The 19136-nt window shown below is 42.8% G+C and overlaps 1 protein-coding gene across 1 annotated transcript; it reads left to right on the top strand.

The window, feature by feature from the left end:
- Window positions 1-1502: 1502 nt before the first annotated feature.
- Window positions 1503-18782, top strand: epb41l4b (erythrocyte membrane protein band 4.1 like 4B; the record flags this gene model as incomplete). The annotated part of the gene is made up of 23 exons (XM_083988843.1): window positions 1503-2610; window positions 5174-5278; window positions 5428-5470; window positions 5954-6032; window positions 6297-6341; window positions 7496-7548; window positions 8331-8451; window positions 9045-9132; window positions 9227-9315; window positions 10002-10071; window positions 10165-10334; window positions 11039-11148; window positions 11655-11688; window positions 11970-12003; window positions 12196-12299; window positions 14857-14996; window positions 15740-15861; window positions 15943-16056; window positions 16155-16210; window positions 16301-16453; window positions 16644-16764; window positions 16984-17117; window positions 18719-18782. The coding sequence occupies exons 1-23, from the start codon at window positions 2320-2322 to the stop codon at window positions 18780-18782; spliced, it is 2340 nt and encodes a 779-aa protein (XP_083844969.1). The 5' UTR covers window positions 1503-2319.
- Between the last annotated feature and the right edge of the window lie 354 nt (window positions 18783-19136).

Below are 19136 nucleotides of genomic sequence, written 5' to 3'. Positions count from 1 at the left end.
GCGATGTCTTTCAGGCAACACGAGCCTTTTTCACACTTCTTGCAGAAGGAGGCTGCTCACTGAAGCAAAGAGCAGTCTGCTTATTTAACCTTCAGCTGAGCGCCTCGAAAGCTGGCATCACATCAGTGGAACTATCTCGGCATCACAAATCAGCTCAACCTGTCTGGTTATGACAAAATACTGGCTTTAAAAAAAGACCCTATAACAAAATGTAATATCGCAGTGTTTCTGCAGGTTTTTGGTGATATTTTGTAGCATTTTTGTTGCCTGTAATTCACAGTGTTATATGTGTTCAGGCCTAATTCTGTGGTAAAATGTGAGCAGGTAAAGCATCCACAATGTGCCCACTGATATCAATAAAATATGTAGGAAAAAAACACCACAGAATCTCATCACCTCACTCATAAATTAGATTAACCATATCCACAACGAGCAGGCTTCTGCTGGGAAAATCCCCATTTACGAGAAAGCCTCACCCAGGAGATGCATCTGTGAGGGTTTATGTTGTACTAAAGATAAGGAGCAGGTTGGTATAGCTACTGCTGAGCAGACTCACGCATGCACACAAGCTGGACAGAAATAATAATTGTACAGAAAATTGTTCTCGGGACCCGTGAGAAAAGTTGCTGAATATGGAAAAATGTCATTGAGCATGTTGAATAGTGCAGGAAAATATCTATCCTCCAAGTGAGAAGTGAAAATATGAGGTGGGAGTTTTGCTTTGGCTCTTTCTCTTAGAACGGTATTGTTTCTTTTTTCTTTTTAATAAGAAAGACACTTTGTTACTTGGTTGATCCCTCTTGTTCCAGTGTGTGTGGGTGGAAACTGGATATTGAGAGAGTTTTGTGTGTGTGGAAACATTGTGTAGCTACTTTTTCTAAATGAGTAGAGCTGATGATGTGACAACTTGATGCTTGACAGCAGAATCCAGTATTTCAATATATTGTAATTTGACCACTTTAACCCAGTAGAGGAATTAAGGTTTTAGTATCTCTCCCAGAGAAGCTCACTCCTGGCAGTGTGCACAGAGCTTTTAAGCTTTTATGTTGGGAACAATTTTGCAGAAAATGCAACTAATCAAAAATTCAAGTACTTAAATAAATGTATGATGATGATGGTTGTTTTGGTGGAGAATGACCCATGACCCTTTTTTAAAACCCACCTCTTCATCTAGACTTTTGATTAGAATATTATGAATTCACATTTGCCATTGTATTTTTCACTACTTTTAAAAAACTTCCTTCTATTTCTAATTCATTATGATTTGTTTTCCTCATGTGTCCTGAATGCTCTATGATCTGTAAAGCACTTTGAATTATACTAACATAAAAGGTGCAACACCAATAAAATTGAATTTTTAAAAAAAAAATTGTATATAGTATAATAATATAGTAGCCTATATTAATTGTATATAGGCCTACTCTTTTTTAACTCCTGGTCTCCTGATCATCACTACACTGGGACCTGGTGGAAACCCTTTGACGGCCCCAGGGGCGCCCCGGGGCCCCACATTGGGAACCGCTGATGATCTGCTATAATAATATATTCCCTGTAGGCAGGTGGGGGGCGTGACAGACAGGTGGCGCTGGTTGACCGGCGCTGGCGGGTCGGCCAGTCGGTCGGGAGGAACAGAAGTTTGTTCTGCGCTTGTGTTTTTACGCAGGCGCAGACCAGGCTGTTTGTCCAGTTTCGCTGGTTGACTTTTACCTGTGACACGGACTAGTTTCGGTTCACCGGTCGGAGTAAGTAACAACAACAACCACCACCAGCCCGAAATCCAGAGGTGGCAGCAGGACCCTCTCTCCTCCATCGGCCCCCCGTGTGACTCAGGGGTTCCCGCTGCGGAGCGTCGGACGGGATTTCTCCGGGATTTTTAAGAGTCGGTGCGCAACAGCGAGCGAGGCAGGAGGAGGCAGGTGCACGGGAGAGGACAGGACAGGGGGAGGAGGAGGAGAAGGAGGAGGAGGGCTGCTTGTATTTCCGTGACACAGTCCCGTCGTCCACACCGGACCGAATGACTGGTAATCAACTGGTTGGCGCCTCGGCCGGTGGTTTGATCGGTGTTAGTTTCATTAGTATGCGGCTGGAGTCTCATCCAGCCTGAGGAAGTGATCGGCAGCCCTGAAGTCTCCGCCGTGCCTGCGGAGTGACTCCTCGCCCCGGGGAGGTGGAGGAGGAGGAGGAGGAAGAGGAGGTGGAGGAGGAGAAGGAGGAGGAGGCGGCGATAGCAGTAGCAGGACCCCGGCTGCAGCAGCAGCGACCGGAGTGTGGTGCGCTCTTCACGGACACAACACGGACCTCGCCTCGTGGATCAAGAAGATGATGGGCTTTCTGCGCCGGACGTTCAGCCGCCGCTCGCGGAGCCGCTTCCAGGCGCGAGACAGGGACGAGCGGGACGGTAAGGGAGGAGGAGGAGGAGGAGGAGGAGCAGGAGGAGGAGGGATGACCGGGAACCCCCTGCTCCTGGCCCATCAGCAGCAGGTCGTCCACGCGCCCGCTGTGGTCAGCGGAGGAGCGTCGGTTCACATCCCCGCGGCGGGGACCGCGAGGACCACCATCACCTGCCGCGTGCTGCTGCTGGACGGCTCCGATGTCAACGTGGATTTGCCTGTGAGTGAAGTCCCGTATCCAGAGACAGCAGCTCCTCGGTGTGTTTACATTGGAGAGTGTAAACAAGAGGACACACAGTAAAGGGCAGGTGACCAGGTGGCAGCCCAGACCAGCTCTGTGTGTGTGTGTGTGTGTGTGTGTGTGTGTGTGTGTGTGTGTGTGTGTGTGTGTGTGTGTGTGTGTGTGTGTGTGTGAAAGTGAGGCCCGGGGGCCACATGAGGACCATTAGGCTCCTGGTGGCCCCCAGCAAAGATGGCAGGGTTATTGGCTTTGGTTTAATTTAGCTACTATAATTTATCCAGTTTAGTGAGGAGTCAAGGTTGTTTTCAACTTAATGACAACTTTTTAAATTCAAAATATGACAAGAAGTTGGAAAACCAAGGACAGGACAGTGTTGAATTGCAATGCTTAAAGTTGATGGAACTCACTTATAGTTAGAAAATATGATTTATCCTGTTGCACCGTTCATTTAGAAGATTCTAATTAGGGTTTATGGATTTCCTTTTTTCAGTATCTCAGTCAGATATGAGGATTTTCAACTTTTCTCTGTTTAAAGTCAGCGTCAACTGAATGACTCTGAGATTTGGGCCGTTCGTTGGTCAAGCAACAATGAGCAGCTTGCAGATCTCGTCAGGAATGTGGGATGTTGTTTCTGACATGTGATGATGATGGTGTAAACAGCTGAGCACCAGATTAATCAGTAATGCACAACATCACCGGTAGTTTCATCCTGAGGTCGTATCAGTGACGGCAAAATGTGACTGGAATGTCTCTTCTGGAGTTTGGCACAGATAAGTTTGCCTTTACCAAACTTTCACAGCCTGTAGTATCACAGTGGCCTATATAGTGTGTGTGTGTGTGTGTGTGTGTGTGTGTGTGTGTGTGTGTGTGTGTGTGTGTGTGTGTGTGTGTGTGTGTGTGTGTGTGTGTGTGTGTGTGTGTGTGTGCAGTGAGAGGTGCAGCTCCAGATGGTTGTGTGATCAGCCAGTTCGTCACATTACTTCCCCACACTGACTGTAGGGAAAATCTACAGACCTGAAGCTGCCTCCTCTTTTTTTTTTTTGCTCTTTTACAGCATCTTTCTTTCACTCTCTCTCTCTCTCCCTCAGTCTACTTGCCTGTATCTGATCTCAAGCAATCTCTGCTCCCCCTCTGCCTCTCCCTCCCTAATCTTCTTTTACACACCCTCTGAGGCTCTTCTCCCTTGCTCATCATCTTACTCTTTCACACTCTGCCTCCACGTCCTCTCTCTTCCTCTCCTCTTCCCTCCCGCTCCTCCATGTCTCTCTCTGTATTCCCCGACTCCCTGATCTGATTTAACAAACGTGGGGGGGCTCTGTGTCACAAACGAGCATTACGGCGAGTGTGTCTGTCTGTGTGTGTTTGTGTGGGGAGGGGGATGATAATAAGCCAGTACGTGGGCACTCGTGCGTAAGTGGTTTCTCGTAAGATGTTTTCATCTTGAAGGTTGTGTGTGTGTGTCACTGAAGCCATTGCGTGCATGCGTCACCTCCGAACGGTGAATGCTTGGTTTTTGATCAGGGTAAAGTCTCTTCTTTTGTCCTACAGGGAGATTACAGCAATAACACAAGGCCGTAGCTTCTGCTGAGGTATTACAAACAAAAATGACACATGGCTTGTCGAGCCGGTGGCTTAGTCACAGGTGCGTTGGAACAAGTTTGTTCATGTCCACTTGTTTTTCCCAACGGCATTGATACTGGTGCGCTGCTGAACAGAGCTGGAGCTCACCTATTAAAGCTTATTAGTCTGTCACTTCAGGCTGAATGCAGCCGAGACAAAAGGTAGCACAGCAGCGGTGAAACATTCACTTCACCTTGAGGTCAGTTTGGCCTTGTTTGTGTCTCGTTCGTGCCGTGCTCGTGCTCGTGCTCGTGCGCGCGCATGTGATAGAGACTGTGTGATTTCAATCAGCCTCTCCAAACTACATGCAGCAGAATGAGCAAGAGCATTTTTTTTCTTCTGTCCCCAATCCCTTAATACCACTGATTTCCTCACACATTCATACGCTCACCAGGAAGTTTAGACTGGTTATCAGGATCCAAAGTACAGGGCTGTCATCTTTCTGCCCCCCCCCCGCCCCCCACTGTGTGTGAGATGTGGGTTAGGTCTTCATGTGAAGCAATGACACACATCTGCTCGTAAAAAAAAAAAGGCTCAGATAAAGTTTATGAAATGGTGCTGAACGCTGAGTTTAGTGCTTGTGTCTCTTTGTTGTGTGAGTTAATGACAAAAGGCCAGGATAAGGACCTTTCCCTCAGAGGCTTGTCCTTCTCTTTTTGACCCAGATGAACACACACGCGCACACACTAACAACCATTTTCACACCTACTATAATTCATTTTCTTCCTCTTTTGGACACCAGGTATGTCCCTGAATCACTGGATTACACCTGAACACTGAAACTAATAAATAATTCAGTTTGAAAGGCTCCATTCAATCCAGACATTCAATGCAGGGTTTTGTTAGTACAGTAGGAGAAATAAAACAATAAAACACATACAGCTCAGTTGTAAATCATTAACTCTTCATCCTTTTGTTGTAGAGCAAATCGAAAGGCCAAGACCTTTTTGACCAGATCATGTATCACATAGATCTGGTTGAGACCGACTACTTCGGGCTGCAGTACATGGACCCAGACCAAGTCTCGGTGAGTAATACGTGTTAACTTCTCTCCCAGTCAGAGAACCTGCTGATATAACTCTCTCTATAACTCTCACCTTCATATTTTCCTCTCTCTCTCTCTCTCTCTCTCTCTCTCTCTCTCTCTCTCTCTCTCTCTCTCTCTCTCTCTCTCAGCACTGGCTGGATGTGTCCAAGCCCATAAAGAAACAGATCCGAGGTGAGTCCCTATACCCGTTTGTCTGACGAGGGCTGGTTACACAGGAAAGGTGCAGTGAGCGTGTGGAGAGCAGGTTAAGTAGGGAGCAGGTGGTACATTATCAAGTGTTGACATGGCGATTAGTATGTGCATTAACAAGCCGTACCCTTGTTTGCTCTCCAACTTGTAACGGGCATAAATGATATGGAGTGTGTGTGTGTTTGTGTGTTTGTGTGTGTAAGAGTTCAGTAGTTTAAAAAAGACTCATTGATGTTGAATGAAACAGAAAAGTAATGGGGTTTTCTAACTGTGGAGACAGTGATTTAGGATGAGAAGAATAGAACGGACAGATGAGATAAAACGAATGAAATAAATCATAAGAAGATTTGGTTTGATTAAATTAATTTCCCGTAAATTAGATTTCCCCTCTCTCTCTCTCCCTTCAAGTCTTTCTCATCCTGCACAGTCCTTATTCACACTTATCCCGCTGTCTCCGCTTTTCAGACGGACCTCCTTACAGACTCTTCTTCAGAGTCAAATTTTACTCCTCCGAGCCAAACAACCTGCGCGAGGAATTTACGAGGTGAGAAATCGCACACACACAAATCAAACACGCACAGACACACACACACGCTCAGTTTTCTCTGGAGCCCAGTGAAGAGGTCCAAAGGGGATGTGAGGCTAATTACTTTGCTGCTATGGGCAGATTCAAATCAAGGCCAAATGGACAGAGACTTGTTAAAGCAGATTATGTGTCAGCAACGAGGAGAAGCCTGTGATACATCGGTTGATTTACGTCGGGGAGAAGAAGCTCTCACTCTGTTTTTTCCGTCTCTCACACCAACAGGTATCTGTTTGTGCTGCAGCTCCGGCAAGACATTCTGTCCGGCAAGTGAGTTTCCTTGTCCCTGTTAACGCATACAGTACATAATGTTGAGAAAACACTGTGACAGATGCTTATTTACAGACATGTAAATACATAACACACAAACACACCCACACTCACCTGCACTCAGTATGGAGGGGTCTGAGTAAAACAAACAGCATCTGAGAGGGAGAGCAGGTGTTTACAGTTTGTTTATGATGTTTCTTAAAGGTGAGGATGATGATGGACAATATGCAGTTCAATTCAAATCTTTTCTTTTGTCTGTAAAGGCAATTTCACCTTGTAAGATGAAAATGTTCTGCAGAGAATGAATGAATTTGTTTGTTTGAAAGAAGATGTGAAAAGAGAGTTATGAATTTATTCTGTGAATACATAAATATACAAATCTGTGGCGCATTAATAGCAAAGACAGTTAAAGCTTTAAGTGAGTGAAAAGTGCAAAATTAATGCATGGATTTTTATTCCCCTGGATCATAACCTTAAATTCTCATGCATATAAATGAATCCACCTTAACTGAAACAAAGGAGAGCTTTCTCCTTAAATGATGTGTCTCTCTCCGCGTGTGGACAAAACAAGTGGTTTTCTGGTAATTCCTCCTTCATTTGTGAGCACATCTGGATATCACAAGTAGCATTAAACCTGCTTTACACACACACACACACACACACACACACACACACACACACACACACACACACACACACACACACCTGTGAGGACGTACGCTCAGGTCACCTACATTAGAGTTTGGGAGACTTCTGTACAGTGGCGCTTGTTTCTTACACACAAACACAAGCACACACTCAGACATTGTGTTACCTCTCTCTCTCTCTCTCTCTCTCTCTCTCTCTCTCTCTCTCTCTCCCTCCCTGGCTCTATCTGGGCCAGAGATCCCCAGAGTCCAGCTCCATTATAAAGCTCAAGATCAGGAACAGCAGAGTGCTGCTTATTTTAGGAAAAGGGTTGCTCCTCTCCTCCTTGACACACACACACACACACAAACGCACACACACGCAAACACTGTGTAGGTCATCCCAGCACCGTTACGTCTTTCTGACACATGATAACATGTACACATCACAGTGTGTTAGATTTGGTAAGTGTGTGTAAATGCATCCGCACTGAAACCAGCTCTTCTCTTTTTTTTATCACTCTTCAGACTGAAATGTCCATATGACGTCTCTGTGGAGCTCGCTTCTTATTGTTTACAAAGTAAGTAAACTTCACGTACTATTTTATATTATTATTATTATTAACATTTATGTTATTATATATAATGCATGTGTTTGTATTTAAGTTACAGTAAGAGATTGTTTCCTCCTCTCACAGGACCACCCTGGTCATGTTACATGTTTAGCCCGTTAACTGCAGATAATTAATTTTTAGTGCTTCCTGTTTTTCCAAAGCAAGTTGGTTTCCAGTCATTTTAGTTGGATATCAAAGTTTTGCAGAAAACATCCATATCCATATCAAATCAGACAGGAACAGAAGATAGACAGAACAAAAGATAAGCAAACATGGACAAAAATGTGAGAAGTACATTATGTGATCTGGTGTGTCATTGCATGGGAAAAGTTGCCCCACCGTGACTTCTTCTCAAATCTGAGATGCCAGAGCTTAAACACGCAAACAAAACATTCACTGTTTTTAAATAAAACCATTTAAATACTCAGAGCAGATTAGTTATGTCAGTTATGTCAAACAGGTCTTTAGTCAACAATTAGATGTTCAAACACTGGGGTGCAGCTGTTTGAAGATGCAGGAATTTGCTGCTTTAGAGCAAGAATTTGTTCCCACTACAAAGCCATACATGACAATTATTGGATAATGGTAAATGGTAAAACATAGTGTAATAAGAGAGGAGCTTTATAGATCTGCACTAAAGATGCTGCATACTCGTTGTGGACTTTATAAGTTTGACAGCCTGTTCTTTGCAGCATCTGTATTCCTGAATGTCTGACATGTCTTTACTTGATGTGTATGTCCTCATTCAGGTGAGATGGGAGACTGTGATCCCTTGGATCATTCTCCTGAGCTGGTGTCTGAGTTTCGTTTCGCTCCCAAACAGAGCGAAGCCATGGAGGCGGACATCTTCAGCCGGTGGCTTGAGCTCAGGTGAGACTTAATAACAACGCCCCCTAATGCATCTGGACTCGCTGCAACAACACTTGGTGCTGCCTTAAAGCAACTTACTGCTCTGGGCTGAGCAGGTGTCTCTCCTCACTGGGGCAGGAAAGGAAGTCGGTGTGCTGCTGCTTTTTCAGTGCCAGTGCTTCCACTGTCGATGATGTCTAAATTTCACCGTCCCCTCGTTCTCCCCCCCTCTGCCTCACTGGTCTGTGCGAAGGATTAAAGGATTAATCCTTGGAGGGTCTTGATTGATTCCAGGCAGTATTTAACCCAGCCGCGCTCTGATTGCTCCCATCTCGGATTAGATTACATACACATATGCTTTCCCTCACCAAGCTACACAAGGATGAACCCACACTGAGTTCACAGTCGCTCTTATGCACCAAATCAAGAACGAGTCGAGGATGCAGCCAGATAGTTACTCACAGAGTGTCTTCCTCAGAGCTAACAGCAATCAGCAGCAGAGTACTGCTGTCGGCGATGGTTTTCTTTTTCAGGCCGAGGTGAGGTGATGAGAGAGTGAGAGTGATATTTTCCACTGTGACAGCTCAACATGGTGTCTTATTTTAAATCCTCAGGGGAAAGAGCCCGTCTCAAGCAGAGATTTCCTTCCTCAACAAATGCAAGTGGCTGGAACTTTATGGAGTAGATATGCACTTTGTCAAGGTGTGTGAGTGTTTTTCTGTCACAAATATCACTTCATATGTGTTGGTACTTTAGGAGAGAACTAAAAGTGTGTGTGTGTGTGTTTTGTTTTCAGGGCAGAGATGGAGGAGAATATGCACTAGGTCTCACTCCCACTGGTATTTTAGTATTTGAAGGCTCCAACAAAATCGGCCTCTTCTTTTGGTGAGTACATCAAACCTGTGATTCCCACAGTGGGGTGCGTTGAGGACAGGCAGTTTCTCTTGTTTTTTTGTACACTGAAATAAAAGAAGGTATCATTTTGTCACATTTCCAAAATTATCGTACACAGTGATACCCTAAAAAGGCATTAATTTAAAAAAAGCTGAGCTGTGTAGTAGTTAAGTAAGACTCTCTCTGGCTCCTGACATTTCATGGTACATAGCATAAATTGTTCATATGAATTGCAGCATAAATGATTAATAAAGTAATATATTGTCAAAAAAAAATGCTTTTGATCATTTTCAAAGTAAAATAATGAAATAAAATGCCAAATAATAATCTGGTTCCAGCTGCTTTTGTTTGTTTTATATCATAGTAAACTGAATATTAAGGTTTTGGGGAGTTTTTATTTAACTTTAAACTAATTTTTTTGAGACCAAGTTATTTATTGATTATCTGAAAAATATTTGGTCGATCCAGTGACAAATAAAACATCTGTTAGTTTCAGGTTTATATGAATATCAATCTACAGCAACATGACCTAAAACTTGTCTTTCATGGTTAACTTATTATTGATGTTAGTTGGTTCATTTATGTGTAGGTGAATGTTTGTTGGGCATCATAAAACACAAAAGCAACTTTTCATTCATACTTCCTTGTTTGTTTTTTTGCCCGTGTGTGTTATTTAGGCCCAAAATCACTCGTTTGGACTTTAAAAAGAGTCGACTCACGTTGGTTGTGGTGGAGGACGATGATCAGGTTTGTATCCTGCCACCTGCTCATACTTTACATGCAAACAGCCACGGGCCACTCACAGTGCGTTGTTTTGTTTTTTTGTCTCGGACTGCGTAGGGCCGGGAGCAGGAGCATACGTTTGTTTTCCAGCTGGCCAGCGCCAAGACCTGCAAACACCTGTGGAAGTGTGCGGTGGAGAGCCACGCCTTCTTCCGGCTCCGACAACCGGCCACAGGCAAAGCCAGCCGCAGCGACTTCACTCGCCTCGGGTCCCGCTTCAGATTCAGGTGGAGACGAGCTGACAAAGTGAACATCACCAGACACAGCGAACACACTGACACACACAACTGAAAAAGGATAATACAAGTTGGCTCACTCAGGGAGTTGCGGCCAGCACTTGTGCCAGCATATGGGGAATAGCATGTCACATAAAACAGAGCCTTTGTATCTATGGTTACAGTGTATCTATGGTTACGTGGATCTGTTCCTATGGCGACTGAGATATTCCCTTCATATTGTTTGTTTTCTCCCGACTATCACCAGAGATGGTCCAAAGCAAATTGTCACACTCGAAGGGCACTTCCTGTCATTTGTTGGAGCGGCTGAAACAAAAGCAGCGCTGAGTGTTTTAACATCAGAATGAGTGGAGCAACTCTCAAGTTACAGGTGGCAGCGAGCAGAAACGGGAATACCTGTGCACTGTAGTGTAATAATCCAGCATGATCAACATATCAGGGTCACCTATTAGGAACTTTGTGATTTGATTTCATAACAAGCCATTAATGAGAAACTGAGCAGGCTGTGTGTCAGAAGAAATAAGCAAAACATTTCAGCACAGTTAAATCGTTTCAACGTCAGCATATTCAATTAAAAAGTGTGTATGTTAAATAAATTATTTTAGGTCTAATCCGTTTAACAGAGAAATCTATAAACCAACCACCATACAGCTGCATTTCTGTACTTGTCACACTTTTGTGTGTTTGTTTGCCAGTGGTAAGACAGAGTATCAGGCCACTCACGGAGGCAGACTGAGGAGAGCCAGCACGTTCGAGAGGAGGCCGAGCAAGCGATACCCCTCCCGCACACAGTCGCTGGGCAAAGGTGGGTTTTCTCGACACACTGATGACTAACAGCACTTGCTTCTTCTTTTTTTTTCTTCCTTCACATGCTTGCACATGCTATCGTAAAGGTCACACACTGTTTAAATTCTGCATTTTTTTTTCTTTGATAACTTCGACTCTGTCACGTTTCTTCAGCCCTCCATCACTCCCACCTTCTGTCAGCCACAGAGGCCTCACAGCCATACATACATACATACATACATACATACATACATACATACATACATACATACATAAATGATCAAGTGCAGACAGCATTTACTCTCAGACTGCCAGTGTCAATGTCCAAACAGCTGCTGTTTAGTCGATGCCATTCAGACGGAAAATACAAAGAAATGTATGAAGACTGAAGAAGAGGCAACAAGTCTGTGCTGAAAAATCGGACTTACACTTTATACTGTGGGGAAAAAAACACAAAGTGACAAATAGTGTTGTTTTCTATTTCTCTTGTTGTCTTTGCTAACTGATGTTATGTCTCCCTGTCAGTTGCCATTTCTCCAGCCAAGCCGCCACATATCAGGTAAAACACACGCATTAATATACGTAATACTCACAAGCTCATTCATGTTACCACATTTGTGAGGATTTCCATCTATTTCATTCATTCCTTATCCCCTAACCTTGACCTTAATCCACGTAACGGCTTGGATAATCTTAACCCTAGCACTAAAATAGCCTTTTGTGAAAAGAGAAATAAAATGTCCTCACTTTTTTTTTGCACCACCGTTAGATAAAGATAAATTAACATTTTCAGTTAGTTTGTTAATCCGCTATTAATGATTGTTGTCATTCTTTTTCCAGCTCTCACGCCAGCCCTGATCCCAGCCTTCATCCAGTGAGTTGACCTCAGATAACCCACTTTTTTTTTTTCATGCGAGCACACGGACACACATGCAGCAGCAGCCACTGATCTGGCTTCGCCCTTGTGACAACATTTAATTTCAGCATCTTTTCAATCCCTCTCCTCTCTCCTCTTGTTTCCTCTCCTCTCCTCTTTACTCCACCCCCTCCTCCCCCCCCTCTCCAGTACCAGCACAACATTCCTATTGGTCACGAGCCGTGGCACACGCCCCACCCCGCTCTCACGCCTCCAGTTTACCTGCAGCCCTCCGGACACACGCCACCACACAGGTAAGACGACCGAGCACACACACACACACACACACACACACACATAGAGGAAGAGGAGGAGAGCAGGCTTTAGAGACTCAAGGATGTGGTTGTGAAATTGCTCCAGGATGATGATGATGATGAGTCCTTGTTCAGAAATTGACTGGAGGGCAAATTCCTATTTTTAGTCAAAGTCACTCATCTCACAGCCACCGCTTGGTACTCCACCTTACCTTATCTGTGTTTCATCACCACACTCCTCGTGTCACTCATAAACCTGTTTGTCTGTATATATGTGTGGCACCCACGCTGTATGTGTGTGTATCTGTGTGTGTGTGTGTGTGATGTCCATCTCCTTGTCATGTTCAGGCCTTCTGTTGAGGCTGCGAGTCCCGTGTCCAGTCACCCTCCCGTCCCGGAGCGAAGCAGCAGCATGATTCGTGGAGCCATGAGTGTGGTTTACAGGGATAAAGTCATGACTGCACTTTGACCGATGTTTGCTCTGGGAGACTCTGCTCCAAACTCAAACCCAGACTCTCTTATTAAGCTGACACAGACTGGTGCACACAGAGAGAGGAGCCTCTGTTGACGGACTCAACAGAAAAAACAAGTCAAAAGTTTTCCCCATCATCATCACCATCACCATCATCATCAACCCACATTTGGACAAAAGACCTTATGACGTCGATATCACAGAGGTGTTATCAAGCTGAGTGAAAGTGAGGCAGAGACGCTGTTTGAGGTGAAAGGGACAAGGAAGCATGGAAGTTATTTATTTAAATTTGGCCTTCTGATAAACACGATGATACTGATACTTAAAAAAAAAAAAAAAAAATCAAATTTCTGCAGTTTGCACCAGAAGTCTCAACGTCTCATAGGACGTAATCCACATATTTTTAGATTCAGTGTGATTAACATTTTCGGGGGGGGTATCATTATCTTTGATTTCCTTTGTGAATTGAACACCTATAAATTAATATGCTCCTTATAACTGCACACCTTTGCCTGAGAATCAGAGTTTTAGGTTTTTATTAGTGTGAAATGAAACTAGTGATAGAAATCTAGTCATACACAAGAACACTACAAACATGAGCTGCTAAAGTCTTATTGGGTGAAATTTTAAAGTGCCAGTTTGCCAAAATGTAAACAAATATAAGCTAGAAAATAGTGCTCATGTTGTAGCCGATAGAAAACGTAATGGCAACATCGTATTTCCCCAGAGACTCCAAAATTATTATTGTTATAAAAGTTAGCGCTGAAGTTGAAATAAGACAGACACTTTTTCATGTTGCACTATCTTTGTTTTGTTTTTTTACATCTCATTGTGTCTCAGCGTGGTTCTTTGTCATCTCTGTCAACACCGTCACTCTCCTCTGTCCATTCACATCCACATACACCAGTCAGCCACAACATTTATACTGGCACCTGGTTTCGATCAGTGTGTACAGTGTCACACACCTTTTGTCAAACTTATGAAATAGACTAAGAGACAACACTGGGACACAAATAAGAAAAATAAGGTTGAATAGCTTTGTGCCTTGGCTTGCTTGTGAACATTTACATGTAATTTATGTTTTAATTGCTCTGCGTTGTTTACTGCAAGTTCTTAAATCTGCCATGAAGATTAAATTTATCTTAATGCCTTAGAAACCTTATGACAGCTAATTTATCCAAATAACTTCATGTAAATGGAATAAAGTGTTGTGAGTGTGTAAAAGGTAAATTCTCAACAGGTGAACGGGGTCCAGTTAAGCACATACTGTATGCTGGTTTAGGGAATAAGCTGCTTTATGGTACGTAGATCAGTGTGAAGTAGAATCCTGCACATGTTGTGTTTGTTAGGCTGCTGAATAAACTGAACATTAATTTAATATCAGGTCATGGATTAACTTAATTGACCAACTGTTTACATAAAATGTGGCCAAGGTTTTCTTGTTATTGTGTGTTGCCTTTTACTCCGATATATCATGTGATGCCTTTAGGGATGTCTCTTTATTGCTTTTCAAATAAACTCAATGTTTATCATTGCAAAAAAAAAAAAAAAAAAAGCAAAAATGTGCATGATTTCATAATTGAAGCCTGATTGTAATTGTTCCTTACTTTCTTACTTTCCTTACTCTTTCCAAGAATATTTGTCTTATTTCTTGTCAAAATGTCTAATTTCTGGTCAAAACTAATCTCTTTCCACTTAAAATAAGATTCATCACCTAAGAATCAACTTGTTTTTAGATAATTTTTACTTGTTTCAAACAAATTTTCACTTGAAATAAGTAGAAAAATCTGCCAGTGAAAGCAAGTTTTTTTGTGCTTGTAATAAGAAAGAAAAACTTGCTCCACTATCAGATTATTTCAAGTGAAAATATGCTTGAAAGAAGTAAAAGGTGTCTAAAAACAAGCTACTTTTTATTTGTGATGAGTCTTATTTTAAGTATAATGAGATTTGTTTTGACTAGAAATGACATTTTGAAATAAGACAAATATTCTTGGAAAGATTTTGAGTTTTTGCAGTGTTGGTATAAAGTGTCATTTTGTTAGGAGGGGGGGGGCTTGTTTTGATGAGCTTACATGTCATCTTCAGCTTCCCTCTGAGCGGTCCTGCTTCAGAGCATCAGTTCAGCGTTGAGGAGAATGAGACTTCATACTCTGGCAAGATCCACCACCACCACCGACGCCACACACACAGCCACGATACGCTCTGTCACACACACACCAAGAACAGTGAGTACTCGTCGTAGCCTGAGGAGGAGCTGTCCAAAAAAGTGTCAGCAAAATCTGTCATATGTCTAGATTGTATCCTGATGCTCTTTTCATGTTCACCACTGTGTTCTGGTCAGCAGCAGCCTGCGTTTTCAGACCGCAGTCCGCTAAGCCAGCTATAATTTACTACCTATCGGGTAGATAAACACTTTTTATAACACAGAAACAGGTTCTCCACTCATCACTCCTGTCCATAGTGGCCATTAAATGCAATTTCAGAGCCAGGGATGGGGGGTGGAAATAATTCACAACAATGATCCTGATGGACAACATGAACAAGAGAAATGATAACCGCACCTGTTCCAACAGTGTTGTTTGAGGCAGCCTTGAGAAAAATTGCAGCTATCAGTTAATACTTTCCATGAGTGGCAAATATTTATGATGAATATTTCAGACCTGAGTGTTTTCATCAAGACACAGTAAAAAAAATAGTGGAAAATATGCAGTGAAATCTATTTGTTACACAGACGAGTGAGGAAAATGTGTCTGCATAGTAATGTTGCTGTCAAGTTTTTTATATTCATTGCAGATGCATTACGGCTGGATACCATAAGAGCACAGGTTTGTGATGGGTGAACTTTCCCCTTTTCTTTCTTTCTTTCTTTCTTTCTTTCTTTCTTTCTTTCTTTCTTTCTTTCTTTCTTTCTTTCTTTCTTTCTTTCTTTCTTTCTTTCTTTCTTTCTTCCTGTATGTCTGTACATTAGAGCGCCGAGCTCCTCCCTGCCCAGTGGATGAGTTGGACATCTCTCAGTCTCTGCTCAAGGCCCTGGAGTCAGACAGCGATTCTCCTCCCTGGCCTTCATTGCACGTCAACATGGACAACAAGGTTAGACACATTTCTGAATGTTGTCACATTGTGCTCACATAAAGCAGTGTTACTCAGGTCTATCTTGTCACCTCTTGGCAGGGAGAGGAGAAGCAGCTGTCTGAGAAGTCTCTGCACGCCCCTGCCTGTCCAGCGATGCTGCCTGACCATCTTAAATGTAACATCCTCAAAGCGCAGATGGAGGCAGCTTTCAGGGTGAGTTGACGACGGAGTCCTGTGCACTGAGCTGGGTATTGAACAGCAGTGTTTTCCAGAGGCTTACTTTTTCCATCCTTGTCTCCTCTAATATGAAGAAGGAGGCTCCAACAACGCCCAGAGGGAGGAACTCAAATGAGACCCTCAACGACAGGTGAGAGGTCTCACTCTTCCTTCTTCATATGTTCACATTTAAACACAAATGTAGGAAAGACTGACTCTCCATGTGATAACTGGGCTTCAGGTACCAGAGCTCATCCCAAGACTCAGCTGCATCCAGTCTGACTGCAGACAAGACGCCCCACCGGCAAGACTGCAGCCCAACACCGGAGAGGCTGCAGCCTAAGGCCAACCCAAGCAGCAACCGCAGGAAACGACTGGTCCGACAGTTCAGCTTGTGAGTACGCACCGCCTTTGATTACTGTTGAAGGAAAATAGCAACGCTCAGGCCTCCATGAGTGGGAAATTGCACTGAAATGAAAATACTCCACAGAGCAATGTCATCTGTGGCTCTTTGGAAATTACATTTTGGTCAGAGCAGTCTGCAGGTCATGTCATTCAGTCTCTCAATGTATCTTGTTCATCAGTAACCATGAAGATGAAGATAATCTCCCAGAAGCACTTGCAGCCATCTCTTCCCAGAGTACAGCAAAGTCAGGCTCTAGTAGCTCACTGGACAAACAAATACAGCCCTCCATATACCCACAGGTAATATGCACACACACACACACACACACACACACACACACACACACACACACACACACACACACACACACACACACACACACACACACACACACACACACACACGTTTGTTTAGTGCATTACACTCCACTTATGGGGAGATTAATTCAGTCTCTCGGTGTTATCTGTAAGTAAACAGAGATTTCTCTTTGTGTGCGAATATACTGATGTGTATTCCAGGTGGATAATATGCCAGCGCTGGAGCTGGGTAGTCCATGCCGTCCCTCCCCTTCACCTTCCCCCCACTTGTCCCCTTCTTACTACCGTAGCTCCGTCCCTCACCTGGCCCCTTACCTTGCTGCCCATAACGACAGGTAACTCTCCTCCGTTCGCTGAGACACATTAACACAGTGGTAGAGAGGAACTATGCACGTCAACACCTGCACTACCTCACTGCAAAGGGAAATTTAACAGTTGTAGTAACTTTTCACATGAAAGTATTGAAGAAAAAAGTACTTTGCCCCCTTTTTTGCTTCCTTTACCATGTTTATATTTGCTTTCTTTGCTTATCTCAAAACTATTTGAAAATTTTAAAGCAGGTCCTGGTAGCCTAGTGCTGTGGATATCTTGTCTCTTTTCTTTAAAAATAGATTCAAATACTGTATACAACTTAGAAGAAAAATATCTTGGAGGCCTAAAATACTTGACAATAATAGCACTCTTGTTCTGTGTTCATTTTTAGAAACGTGTAGCCTACCAGTTTCTTCATCCGGACTATATTGTTTACATAATCCATAATTCATATAAGTTATGTTTTTACCAAGCCAGTGCAGGAGTGCAAGAGCAGTCCCCACACATTAGGTTAAAATTGACTTAAAGCAGAAGTAAGCGATCCGGTCGTTTTGGCTAACTTTTTGTCAGCCGATGGAGTTAGCAGCCCCCGCCCTCGTCATGGATCTATTGGTCCTCGTCCCTACGTCACCACATTCACGCGCATCCCTTGGCTGCACACACAGCCCTTCATGCCGTTCTCTCTCCTCATTGGATAAAGGTTGTAGGATACAGGGAAGTATACAAGAAGTTTTCTCCTCGGCTTACAGCAGAGCAGAGTGACTGACAGACCCGTGTTTCAGACCAAACACTCTATATAAGTGATTGCTGTCGGAAGATATAACTATTTAAGACTTACATTAACACAAACATTCCGCTTACTTCTGCTTTAAAGCTAAAAAACCAGACTGTCAAATATCTGTTTTACCCCATAAAAGATAATTATTGACTGATTATTTCATCAGAATTTGTAATTAGACAATATTCAATTTGTTAGAAGCAGGGAACACAGGTAAAAACCAAACTTATGCTTTGTGGATTCAGCTATCTGGTGTGATAGCATAGCCACTAAATCCTGTAACTTAAAAAAAAATAGTTTAAATGCTTCATCATTTTAGAAACTGAGTCTGTTACCGAGGTAAAGTGTAGAGATAATCTAGATAAGACAGTAGCTAACTCAAAAGTTAACATAGGCTCAATCCTTTTAAAGCTAATAGCCTATCTTAGGTTAGCAGACCGCTGTAGCCTTTAACTCTGTTGAAAATCACATAATTTAATGTGGTTAAGCATTTTTTATTCATTTTAATTAATTTAGTTCAAACTGACAAGAGTTTAAGAAGAAACAAGAAGATGACTGAATCTGTCAGCTAGACCAAACAAAAAAATGTCTCCAAATGTTTTTGTTTTGTTTTATGTAATGTTTGGCTTTGAATTTTAACTAAATTTTTATGATCACTGTCTCTTGTCTACTGTAACTCTATTTATGTTGTTATAAAAATGCTTTCATGCTGCCACCTTGACCTCATCTCCCTGCATCATTCTCAAAGCCACTTTTACCAGGCTGCCTAATGAAAACTGATTTTATTTATCTTTTTTTGTAACTTGTTATAACAAACAGTTTGTATGCTTATGTGTGTCTATATAGCGGAGAGGAAACAAGGGTGGACAGAGAGAAGATACTAAGGGCGCTCCTGATGACAGAGCTCTGAGACCTTGACCCTTGAGGTCCCAGAATCGTTGGCTGCAATCAACATTTGTACATTTGCATAAAAACATTCAGCAGTTATAAATATATATTTGCATAAAGGCAATTGTTATATTTGCTTAAATGTTATTTTAGAAGATGGTTCTTTATATTCATCAAACTGAGACTGTATAAGCTATGAGTGAGATAGTGACTCAAATGGACTCACTAGTTACCTGACTGACACACACACACACACACTATACAGACAAGCTACAGATACGACTGGTGCTGCCTGCATGATAACAGTGTCACAAGATGAAATGTTTATCTGAATTGCATCAGGGTTGTGTCTAGGTTTTCTGTGATTTCATCATCA

The sequence above is a fragment of the Trachurus trachurus genome (assembly GCF_905171665.1).
Source record: "Trachurus trachurus genome assembly, chromosome: 16".
Taxonomy (NCBI): Eukaryota; Metazoa; Chordata; class Actinopteri; order Carangiformes; family Carangidae; genus Trachurus; species Trachurus trachurus.
This window is presented reverse-complemented; position numbering and strand designations above follow the sequence as displayed.